We start from the raw sequence: 12,778 nt of genomic DNA, 5'->3' as shown, positions 1-12,778 counted from the left end.
CTGAGAAAAGTGGATGGGCAGAGGAAAAAGAAGCAAGCAGCTTCATAGTACAGAACAACCAGTGTGGGGGAGAGAGGGACTAGACCCAGGTTAAGCAGCATCCACAGCTTTGTTAGCTGGAATTCCCATCTTTCAGGAATCACGTTCACCTCCAGGGTTGTGGCTTCCGTGCAATGAGGCAGGAGTCGACACAGGTCTCTCCTGCTGCATCCCATCCTCTGCACTCCGATTGCTGGTGCTGGGCAAGGGGGGCCGCAGCGTGGCACTAGCACAGGGAACAGAGCACGGTACCAGAACCAAAATTAATGCAGAGGGCGTGTAAATGGGGCTTTTTGGTGTCTCCAATTTTCATTCCTGGCTGATGACTTAACAGGCCAACAGATTAACCACTGTCTGCTTTAAGTGTCAGCACATAAAGTATGCACCTATAGCTATTAGCAAAGAGGGCTGGAACATAAAAGGAGCTCTGCAGCCTGAGCTGCTCCGCGTACTCATTTAGCATGAGACACTGGACATAATGACATCTGCATTTAAGTCCATTATACCAACGCATGTGATTTTTCTTCTCCTGGTTAGCAAATGGCCTCATATTTTTCAGATTATCCTCTGAGGTTTTAAATGACAAAGTGAGGGATAATGAGCCAGACCCCAGGGTGGATGAGGCAGAAAAAGGGGTCTTCTCTTTTAGCCATCGCTTTGTAATTATGAAATAAGAGACAGCCCACTGAGAGCCACGGGGCTAACCAGAAGGGGGTCAGCCAGCTGGGAAGGACCGTGGAACGCCCATTTCCATCGTTCCTCTTGGGTCCTACTGAATTTCCCACCTAGGGCAGGAGGAAGCCCTGGGGAAAGTGACGACACAACAACACCAAAATCCTTTTGCTTCATTTCGACATTTTCCTTGAAAACTGGATTTACCCTTTATTTTCCATTTTCATGGAAAAAAGAAATATATATTTTTAGCAGGGGAAGGAAGAGCTGCTTGGGATTCTTATTCTGTTTTATTTATTTTTTTCCTATTCATAACAGGCCCAAGAGAGGTATTTTGTCTCCCTGCAGAGGTGCAGTATCACAGGGCTGGAAGGAAAGGAACCCCCCCTTGCTAACGCTGTGTGCCCAGCTCCTGCCTCTTCACAAAGGCAGGAACTCACCCACAAATCACTCCCACACCATTATCAGTCACGGTCACCTTGACCAGCAGCTTCAGTGCCATCCTCAGCCTCCCCATCGCTGCCTGGCACTGCTCACCTCCCTTTGGATGCACGGAGGCATGCCTCTCACCCAGCTGCCTCCTCTGCCTCTGGGGCCACCCTCAGCCTTCCTCTGAGGGTGAGGCTTGAGATGACAGTAACAGGAGAGTGCTTTGCTCTGTCCTTGCCTGGTCTGGAGTGTCCAGGTGGCAGAGGGACCCTCTGTCCTAGGTCTAGGCTTCAGTTTCAATGTCATTTTTTTCTGGCAGGGGTACCCCCTTAAGAAGATGCTGCTCCTCAGTGAAACAGTGTTGAAACCTTCCTGAGCTCTTCCAAAGCCAGTTCAATGTTTTCTCTGAATTTCCTTGTAAGAAAACACCGGAGCAGCAGAATGGGCATTTTAAGGTGTTTCTTTTTGGTGAAAAAAAAAAAAAAAAGAAAAGAAAAGGAAAAAAAAAAAAGGTTTTGTTGTTGGATAAAAGCCTTTTACACCAGCTGTCACCAGAGTCAAACTTCACAGGAACTAGGATGATTTTGCTGCCCCAGGGCAGATCTACGTGAGATAGATAAGACATCCATTTGCTGTGGTCATGCTTTGAAATATCATTGTGTTTAAGGCCACGGTGAAATACTGTTATCTTTTGGCATGTTCTACTCGGAAATAAATACACTGGCTCGTGATCTCAGATGTTACAACTGTACATCGCAGTTGGGAATTACACTGCCCAGAGCCTGGTCCCTGCGAGGTGAGAGATGGCCAAGTTCTGGTTGATGGGATGTGTCCAGGGCTGTGTGTTAGGGGCAACGCTAAATAGTTTTTATTCGACTGCTTCTTTTGCTGTGTGGAAATAGGGAGCACTGGTCAATTCAGCTCTGCTGCTAAAGCAAGAGAGCATCACACTTGTCTTGCTTCAATGGTGAGTCAAGGCTTGGGCATTTCTCTCTGCTACAAGTCGAAGGTGAGCATCTGTGTAGTGCAAGGGGGAAATTACAGCAATACCAACTTCCCATCACCCCAGGATCAGGAGTTTCCACAGTTGCTTCTCACAGGCACCTCTGCATAAACGCCTGTTCTTGGCTGGCTGCGACGGGAATCTTCATTCATCGCGGCATGAGGGAGCTTGAGCTGTCTCAGAGCAAGTTGCCAGTTAAGCAACACTTAATGCAGAGCAATCTGATCAGCACAAGGCACGTCCTCGCAGCTGAAAGACGTAGTTGTCTCTGATGCTGCAGCTTCTGAAGTCTTCCAAGATGCCTTCTGCAGTCCTCGTTATTATCTTCCTGCCGCTGAGAGGGAGCAGTCAAGATAGGCACTTTGCGTTCATTACCCAGCATAATATTCCCTGGTCCATTTAATTAATGGTTAGAAAATATATTTGATGAATTATAAGTGACTGGGGCCAAGGGAAGAGCGGGGGGGGAAGATGAGGGGAAACTCAGAAATAGATTAACTTTGGCTGATCTCCCTTCTTTACGTTTGAAACCTTTTCAAAACTGATTTCTCTGGTTTTAACACGCACATAATCTTGTGGGCTTTTAACCCTTCTTGAAGGCACCTAATTTCTCATAGCAACAGTTGCTGGCTATCAGGGAACTTCTCGTCGGAGCTGTTTGAGGCAAAGCTGTTTGTTGGTTGTATTCTCAGAGCTGTAGGTAGCAGAGTTAAGGCGTCAGACACATGGTACTGTCTGCATCTCTGACCAGCCCGTCCATTATTTCCTGGATATATCAGCTTCAGAGCACATGGAGGAATGCTGCTCCCCAGGGAGTCCTCGACAGAAATCTAATAGTTGCCCCTACGTGCAATAGGAATGGGCTTATAATCTTAATAGGCAAAACAGACACGGGGGGTCAAAGGAGGGAGGAGTATTTTCCAAACATGGCACAACAGTCCCAAACAGCAACATGATTTGCAGAAGGTCATGAAGGAAACCTGTGTCAGAGTCAGGAATTTAACCCAGATCTCTTGCTTGGTTCATTGCCTTAGCAGCTGGATCTTTCTCCCTGCTTCCTTAGGCGCTGACATGGGTCATTTTAAACCGCGGTTTCCTTCGCTGTATTTGGAAAAGGTGGTAACAGGAGGAGGTCTGACAGACTCACAATCAGTGCAAAAAAAAACAGGTCTTTCAGGCTGTGAATTCAAGGCAGTCTGCTCCAGTTCGGGTTTTCTGAGCTTGCCACACAACAAATCCCATAAGAGTACTCTCCGTAAATCTGTTTTCCTTTAAGTAGCACCAATTTCCTGGTGCACATGCTTTGTTTTTGCCTGGGTGCATGTGTGAGAGCCAGTAGCTCCCCTGCACACCCTCCACCCCGGAGATCACTTGAGAATTGTGTTTTCTTGTTGAAGATGAAGTATCATGTGCAGGCTCTGTGCTCGGAGAGACTCAATTTTGTACAGAAAATGATCTGGGCATGTGTCTATGTGGAAAGCCTTGGGAAAGATCCGTGCAGCATAAAGAAAATGCAATATTGCCCTCTAGTGATGATGAGGATGGTCTCATTTGATCCACTGATGAAACAAACAAAAAAGTATGTTTCTGCTAACCTTCACCGGGATTTGAAAATAGAGTAAATGTTCCCTCTTTTTTCTGACCCTGGAATTAAAGATCTGACCATCACAACTTGGAGAGAACTGGTAGTGCTGATAAGCAGAGGAGGTTCTTCATGAATCATAGTAGGTGTAAGATTCCCATTTTTCTCCATGAATTCAGCAGATGGAAAGCCAGATGCACTCAGGGAGCAGACCTAGCAAGAAGGTGCCTTTTTAATGCAGCAGCTTTGTTGCATTTCTGAAGCCAAGTATATTTTTATTTGCCAAGAAAAAAAGAAAAAAAAAAGTTTCAAGGACAGGAGGTGAAACCCAGTGGAAACAAAAAAAATAAATAAAAATAAAATAAAGTTGAATTTTTGTGCTTGATGATCCCTACGTTCCAATGTTTTCTTTCTTATTTTCCTTTTTAAAAAAAATCTCATTTGAACTGTTCTGGAGGGGGAGGAGGGTGGGCAATTGCAGGAGCACCTCAGCAGACGAACATAAAAGAGCTCAAAATATTTCATTCGAGTATGGAGTTGGTTGTACTTGTCAGGAAATAAACTGTTTTGAAGGGTCTTCAGAAGACACCTAGGAGCACTACAAAGCTTTGACCTTTAGCCCTGAGAAGGTTACATTTAAGGCCCTCAATTCTGCAAACAACTGAACACAGACAATCCCTTTAATGCCTGTGTGAAGCCCCAAGAGTTTCAGCAGGTCTCATAGCTTCACTCCCACACAGCGGGGTCACGGAGTAAGATTTCTCTGTAACTGGACTCCGCATCTCTACCCAGATTTCTAAGGTATCTCTTTGGGTTTTTTAAGTTCCTAATACAGACAGCATTTCCCTGGCACCTTCCCTATTCTGATTGCCTCTGACAATGCACGATAGTACTGGAATTTATGTAAGCAACATTGCTGCCACTGTACTGAAACTTAAAGATCACTCTGAAACAGAGTGGGCAGATAGATGGGTGGGTTTTTTTTCCTCACTTGAAACACTAACTAAATGCAAAATTTACCTTAATCACTACCTGAATAGGCTTTCTCTGTTACTACAGGAATCCTAAAAGCATACATCATACTCATATGTAACGGCTTGTTTTTAAATTTGATGATATATCTTGTACTTATTTTTATCCTTGGATTTTTACCCCAAAAGATCACAAAGCAGAATTAAGGGCTGGAGTCTATGCAAGCTGATGGCAAAACTCAGAGTTCACTGCCAAAGGATCTTTCATACATTCAATGAACTTTCAATGTATTTGCAAATATTTAGGGTGATCAGTCAATGCAATAGAGTGGGTTTTTAGGACATGTAGGGTTTGAATTGGGCAGCTTTTTACTGAGTTCTGAGAAGTCATCTCACTCCGCTAAAAGAATTGATTATGGTCATCCCCAGCATCGCTACACATGGTACTGTTAAATTGTGCGAGGTCCTTAACTACTGCTGGTTAATTACTCTGTAATTATAGATGTTGCATGCTACCCACAAAAAAAATATAAAAGCCATTATAAAATGTGCTGTATGAAGAGCTGAAGTGGACAGAGAGGAAACACAGAAGTGGATTTCTGGCAATGAACATTTTATGTGTGGCAGATCGACAGCACAAAAATGGATAGGTTGAGTAAAGGGGCAAAGAAAAAGTGCCAAAGTGTGATGGAGAATGAAGGGGAGTTTGCAAACAAACAGAATAAAGGATTATTTAAAGTATAAACATAAAACAAAGAGCTACTTAGAAACAAAATAAACCACTTGATGATTCAGTTGCTTCAGTATGTCTTGGGTGGTGTTGAGTGCTCATGTCCTATAGCACGCACGAGCCTCTTTTGTCAACAAATGACGTCTCTGTCACAAAGAAACTTCATTTTCAGTATACACATCACGACTCCATCGACCACATATTTTCATGTGATTAGTACATTTTCATGTTCTGCCTTGGTTCGCCCATATGTCTCACCTCTAGCTTTTCTCCTTTCAGATTCTACATTGAAAGCATCTCCTATCTGAAGGACAATGCCACCATCGAGCTGTTTTTCTTGAACGCCAAGTCCTGCATCTACAAGGTAAGGACTCTGGGCACTCAGGATGGCACTAGGGTGGTCTGAGACACTTGGGTCTGCATCCCCTGCCCCAATCTGCATTGACTGCAGAAGTAAATACAAATACCCCCATGTCTACAGAAAATAAGAAGGTGAGTTTTCTGGCTGGTACCACCGCTCATTGCAAATGGCAGGAGAGGTTCAGAGAAAGGCTTTGGGAGCTGCAGCAGCAGGTGGTGTAAACAAACTAGGGCTGAATTTTGGCTGGAAATAAGAAAAGTGAAGCTCTGAAAGAGCAGTTGGCGTTGTGATGCCCCCAAACCTCCGTCCCCAAGTTACAAATCCCCTTGAAAGCTGCATGCTTGAGTTTCATCTCTGAACTTTGAGGTTCTGAGGTAAAACCCCCCTCCAAATAGCTCTCGTGATTGACAGGAGGAAATCTGCAGCTCTTAAAATGAAAAAGCGGTTGGTATTTAGAAGGAAAAATCTTGATTTTGTGCTCAAAAAGCGTCGTTCGCGCTTCCCGCCCAAAGAGGGCGGCAGCGGCTGCGCGGGCTGCGGGCGGGCGCCATCTTCTGGGCTGGGGACGGGGGAATGGTAGTGAATGTGCCCGGGCGTGAATCTGGGGCAGTGTGTAAATAAACGTGTTTGTGAGACTATACGTGTGTAAGGAAAGTGTGAGTTTGTGTGTGTGTGCGAGGGGGGGGTTGAGCATCTGAGGGGTGCTTACCATGTGTGACGACGTGTGTGTGTGACAGTAACTTTGTGAGATTTTGTGTCTGCAGGAGGGTGAGTGTGGAAGTGTGAGGGATGTATATGATTCTCTGTGTGTGAGAGCGTGACTTGTGAGGGAGGTATATGAGTCTGTGTGTGTGAGTGTGACTGGGAGTTTGTTGGTTGGAAGAGCGAGCGTGTGAGTGTGTTTGTGAGTGACCGAGGGGTGGTGCCTGTGTACGGAAGACCACGTTGTAGCAAGCCAGCACGGAGAAATGTTTTTTTGTGCCAAAAATAGTCCTGGCGAAAACACCAGCCTGTTGTCACCAGGAGGATAACTCACAGCTACCCTTTGCGAGGCTGTGTGCTGGAGATAAGGGTTCCTGGCACAGCCTTCCTCCACCACCCCACAGCAGCAGAGCCTCTGTGCCACAAGCCAAACACGCAGGTCCAAAAGGAAGGGTCCAAAAAATAACCAGGTCCAAGAGTTGCTGCAGCAGAGGCTTGGCTGCATATGGCTGTGCATATGGGAGAGATTTTACGGCAGCTAGGATTCCCTGGCAGGATCCCTCATGCCTCTCCCTGTGCTGGTAGGGGCCGTTCCTCATAACTCACATCTGTCTGTCAGGAGGAAGAAGCAGGAGGAGACACGTAGTCACAGAGTGATTGTGCCACTGTCCCACAACCCTGAACAGGTTTGTGACCTGCTAAGTGAACTGCTTACACCAAATCTGAGGCCTCACTTCCTGATACCTGCATATCCTAAAATGCAGGGACTAAATATTCACATCCTAAAATGCAGGGTAAGATGCAGGAAGCCAGAAAATACCTTTTTTTTTTTTTTTTCTTCTTTTCCAGCACCAGGGAAGGGATGGAGTTGCTGAGCTGAGCTTCGCAGAGCTCTGCTCTCTGGCAAAGCTGCAATTACATGTGCTTAGTCAGCCCTCTCCAGCAACAAGCTCAGTGAGCATCACATTTTGGTTCCCGGGGAAAAGTTCCTTTTTGGAGTGTTGCCAGGAAAAGCTTACGCTGTTGTTCTTTTTTTGGAGAAAGCTTAATAAGAAGACGGAAAATAGAAAAAAAAAAAAAGAAAAAAAAAAGAAAAGAGGAAAAAAGTGCCTACAGATCTAGGTTGGTCTATTTTAGTCTGACCTCTCCCAAAACCATTACTTTGCACATTCAAGCTGACTGTCGTCTCTATCCAAAAATAGTCCTGCTGGATTCCCAGTCTCCCACGCGAGTCCTTCCCCGTCTGACTTCCAGCCACACTAAGCTGTGCTGTGTTATTAAAAAAGGCGCTGAATTTGAAAGTTGGTTACAAGGTCTCTGCTCAGATGCAGAGCGAACATCCAGGCAGCATGAAGGGATCCAACAGGTATAGAAAGGGGGATTCAGTGCTTGCCATCCCTACAACTAGCAGGTCTTGCAAGTTCCTTCCTTGTAGCACAAAAAGTTTCCTCGACGGACTTCTCACAGACGGCTTCATCCCCGGTTCCCCTGCTGCCAGGAAGGGCCATACTATGTATGGGATGTGTAGTAACACTGTGTTTGTACATCAAGCCGTCCCCCATTGATTCTCCAGGCACACACCCTCAAATATAGGACTGCTCGTGTTGGGAGAAAAAAAAGCTGTGGCCTGTTTAGTGTGGGGCAGCTGGTCCCTTGGGCTGCCAGCTGGCTCTGTGTTGGGTGCTGTGCTGCTCCTGTGGGTCATGCAATTGACCCACATACCCAAACCCTTGCATGGGGCCAGCACAGCCAATGTTGCCCAGAAAGGCCAAGCCACATTTGTACTACCAAACAGGCAGGGCTTGGCGTTGGACGCTGTCCCTCTACCAGTCATGGTGTTTAATTGAAAACACTCTCTGGTATGGGTGCCAACTAGCCCTGACCCGGGCATTGCTGGGGCATTGTCCAGGCACGAGCACCTGTTCCTGAGAGGCAATGTACTTAAGCTAACTCTGTTTGGGACTGGGGGAGGGAAGAAAAGTGTTTAGTCATGAGGTTTACTGTGCTGTGTACCCTTAGGGCCAGAGAATGGGCCCTGGCCCACTCTACCTACTAGTACAGACTTGCCACAACATCAACATGTGGTTGCAGGGGCTGGTTCATCCCCGCGATGCCCGGTGCATCAAGGAGAGTGGAAGATCAGGCACTCTGGTTCTCTGCATCGCCCCGTGCTGTGGGACATGCCCAAATGCCCCAGCCTGGCCCCGTCTGCATCTGTATCATGCACCGGCTGCTTCCCTTGGCACACGCACACGGTAGTGCAGGTGCCTGTGTGAATCACGGTTTAGCTGAGCTGGGGAAGGTGTGTTAATCGCCTGTAGCAGAGCTGAGCTTCACTCCCCAGGGAGTCATCGTGCAGGAGGTGAGGGGAGTGCTTATTTTAAAAAGCTGGCACCGGTGGAAGCCAAGGACACCTGGATCTTATCCTCTGTTTTGTTCTCTTTGTTTTTGATTTTGCCAGAGACGAACCAACGCGATTGTGGCTTGTAAATGAGGTGCGGCCCTGACTTGGCTGGAGCACGGATCACAGCCGTGATCTATGTTTAGATAACTCACTTCTTGCCAGATGAAATAAAATATTAAAAACAGCAGTTTAAATAAATACAACAGAAAATCCACCACAGGAAGAAGCTGAGCAGGGACCCAGTGTATGTGGCCACATCGGAGACCTAGTTGCATAATTGATGTCTAAGCATTATCCAAGTGAAAGCTCACTATCTTCCCAAAAGCTGACATTGGTTGGGACCAGAGACTTGGGAAGAGCACACTTGGCCATGGGATCAATGCTCCTGCCTCCCATCCCAAGCATTTTTGGTGTCTGCATCCCACACGTTTAGATGAAGCAGTACACAGACCACACAGCAGAAGAACCCTGAAGGGATCAGATAGGGCCATCGGTGTCCTTGTGACTCTGGTGTCCAAGCAAAATGCTCACAATTTCACCTGACCCTCCAAGATTACTTTCGTCAGGGGCCAGATCCTATAGAGTGAAGATCTGCCAAAAGATTTGCTTTCATGGGTCATTCTCAAAGCAACTCCAGCCCCTGTGCTCATGGCATGAAGGGGCTGAAACCAGAGCTCCCATCCTGTTAGAGGCAATATGGCTTTTTTTTTCTGTGAGCTTACAGTGGACAAGGGCCAGAGAAGTTCTGCAAGGGCTTTGACACAACACACAGGTGGTATTTGGGGGAGAACAAAACGTATTCCCCAGACTACCTTTCACTAAATGATACATGAAAATAAAAATGACCCTGATCCTCCCCCTTCCACCTGCTTTCTCCTTCCTCCTCCCAAGGAATCCCTTCATGCCACATCCAGCTATGCTTCATTTTCCAGGCAATCACACTGAATATTTGTCTTTCTCTGCATAAGAGTGAGCAGGTTCAGCTTCACTTTGGTCTCCAGGATCACTGCTTTGAAGCCTGGCCAGGGGAGAAAACTGGCACCACATGCTTCACCTTGCAGTAGGAGATGCACGTTCTTGTAGGAACTCAAACTCACTGAGCTCTCTTCTTCTTTTTTGTTTTCTTCACCCTTCAAGGAACTCATCGAGGTTGACAGTGAAGTGGTGTTTGAACTAGCTGCCTACATCTTGCAGGTAAGCACCAGCCTTCTCTTGCTTGATGCTTCCTCGTGTGCATTGAGTCTTTTGACTTGTAGAATCCAAAATGGCTGTACAGAAGCATGGGGACTCCCCAAAGTACAGGAGTCTCAGAGTCCCTGTGAACCAAAGGGGAGATTACTCTGTGTGACTGAGGTTTGGATGCATGCAACCTTCAGCTCCTGACAGGTTTGCAGTGAGGTCGACCTCAAGACTTAAAGACTTTTCAGCAGATGAGCTGTGAAAGTTGTCTTTACACAGCTTTTCCATCATTTATACCAACACAAAATAGGTACAGAAGGCTCTCAAACCAGAACACCCCACATGTGAAGCAGATGCCACTGCCCAGCATTTTGCTTACATAAATGCATATTATGCTGTGTTAACACAGACAGCCACCACCCTGGGATATGATGTAAAGCCTGAGAAAATCTAAGTGATGAATGAGATTCCTGGGTGAAATCTGTATCCAGTGGGTTCCTCTCCACTGACTTCAGCTGCATTTGTTTTCCCAGTGGAACTCCTCCCTCTGATGATCTCCATAACCTTATGTATATACAACTGTCTGTATTTTCCAGCGTGGGCAGAAGGGCTTAAAGATTTTCCAAAAACACTTCTCCAGAAACAAATATTATCTTTGCATTTCCCTCTTCAGGAAGAGGGGAAGGGTCAGAGAGCGAGTTACCAGCAGGGTTTGGTAAATATCTGCTTCACAAAGAGGAACCTTTTCAGAGTAGCGGAGGTGGGGGGTTTTAATGAAAGATCACATTTATGAGCATGGCTGTGGGAACAGATCAGACATAATTGTCAGATGATTCTTGTTCCCCTTTCTTAGTGTAGATTTTAAATTTTTTCCCATCAGCGTGAAGCTGTGCGGATCCATGTAAGCAGACAAGGCACCTCATCAGACTGCACTAATAAATAACGCTTTGCACTTCCATAGCACTTTCGTGTTACGGAAGCAATTAATGAGTAGGGATTTGAATCTTCATTAAGATCATTTTATGTGACAAAAATGGAGCGAGAGAGTCAGGACGGGGGACTCAATTAAAAGCACATTACAGAAATTGCATATTGGCTGTTGGGGGAATAGACATCAAACAACAAGCTTATTGTGAGAAGCAGCAATAGGGTTATGAATCTATTGTCTGCTCATCCTAATGAATAACTTGAGCGCTTAGTAATTGTCCGCCCAGATCCAGATCTGCCGCTGTAACCCTTGCTGCTGCGATTGTTTCTCATCACAAACACAGGATGTTACGGGTATTCCTGTAGTAGTTTGATGTGTAACTTCATGAAAACAGTCCAAACAAGCCACACCCCTGCTGGCTGTAACCAGAAATTACTACAGCCCGTGTTTGTGACGGGATCCCTGCAAAACAAGATGGATCATACATCATTTTGTCTTACTCCTCACTGCAGCATTTAGGTCAAAGGCCTGAAGTATGGAGAATCTACCCTACAAAATTGTTTTTGAATTCAGTATGCTCATCCCTGTGCAGGCCAGGGCATATCCTTTGTTTTTTTCTCTGTGCTGTACTATAATTATGATATGTTCAAGGATTCCTTCCTATGAACCACAGGAGAGCTTGTCTGCCCTTCAGTTCACTCAGAGGGAGATGGGAAGATACTAAAGGACTGTCAGAAATCAAGTGCAGCCTTATTTCAAATTGTTGTGGTACCAGAACAAATTAAAGTACCACCAAAGCTCTGAATTTTACCCCAGCCTGAGGACTGCAGCACCACTGAACATGGGCTGACAGGTTTTGCGGGTGGATATACAAAACCTGAATGCAAAACTCAGTCCTCTTGGCAGTGGAAACTCCCTCACTGCAGAAATTCCATTACTGACCAGTTACAAAGTACAGTATTGCACTACGCTTTGTGTGTAGCTGTCAGCAAGTAAGATGCTTAACATATTTCATATGAAATGTATATTGCCCATGGAAAATGCAAAACGTATATTAAAGAGGGAGCTCACGAGGTTTTGAGGGTTTGCCAGATACCCAGTAAGACTGAGATACTGATCTAACTATTGGAGTAAAACATCACCCAACCCTTACATCAGGCTGTAATCTAATAGAAATATCTATATATTTAAGTAAGAGAGCTAAATACTCCCCCAAACACCCAGCAAGGAGTTAGGGAATCCTGAGTTTTGCATCCCCTTGAAAACTGAGAGCAAGCTTTCTGAAAATCTGCTTGATAGGAAATAGCCAGACTACTTGTAAAAAGAGTCGGGGTTTCCCAGGGGCTGCAAAACCACTGAGACTTCAGAGATCTTCTAGTAATATAGCATCCATGTTGACCAAAGTAATTACTTATTTACTAGCATTATTTCCTGTAGCTTCTTGGGTATTCACCAGCAGGATGAGGAATCATTTGTCCACTGTATTAGGCAAACCCTTTGTTTGTTAATCTAACCAGCTCACCACATGTGGCATGGCACTTGACAGTAGAGACTGGTTCCAGAAAATACATAAGGAGTCAGTTACAACAGGAAATTGCTGCTAAATGAATTTTGCAAATGGAAAATCTTGAACAGTAGTTTTCTTTTTTCTTTTTCTTTTTTTTTCTATTTTTGATGACTTACTTATTTTTATCCCTCATTTTGCAGGAAGCAAAGGGAGATTTTTCAAGGTAGGTGACCTTAAAAGTTTTCTGTCGTTGTGTGTTGTGGTTATGAAT

General features: G+C 45.5%; 1 protein-coding gene across 10 annotated transcripts in view; it reads left to right on the top strand.

The window, feature by feature from the left end:
• Nucleotides 1–12,778, top strand: part of FRMD4A (FERM domain containing 4A) — a 208,531-nt gene that overhangs the window by 126,020 nt on the left and 69,733 nt on the right. For all 10 annotated transcript variants that reach the window (XR_004779106.2, XM_035549545.2, XM_035549542.2 and 7 more), the window contains exons 5-7: nt 5,706–5,790; nt 10,031–10,087; nt 12,708–12,730. Coding sequence is in view for 9 of the 10 variants with exons in the window: in XM_035549545.2 (XP_035405438.1) it covers nt 5,706–5,790; nt 10,031–10,087; nt 12,708–12,730 (165 nt within the window). In the remaining variant the exon portion in view is untranslated. The remainder of the gene's footprint in view (nt 1–5,705; nt 5,791–10,030; nt 10,088–12,707; nt 12,731–12,778) is intronic.

Source organism: Cygnus atratus, chromosome 1 (assembly GCF_013377495.2).
Source record: "Cygnus atratus isolate AKBS03 ecotype Queensland, Australia chromosome 1, CAtr_DNAZoo_HiC_assembly, whole genome shotgun sequence".
Classification (NCBI taxonomy): domain Eukaryota; kingdom Metazoa; phylum Chordata; class Aves; order Anseriformes; family Anatidae; genus Cygnus; species Cygnus atratus.
Note: the sequence above shows the minus strand (reverse complement) of the source record. Positions and strands in the feature narration are given on the sequence as shown.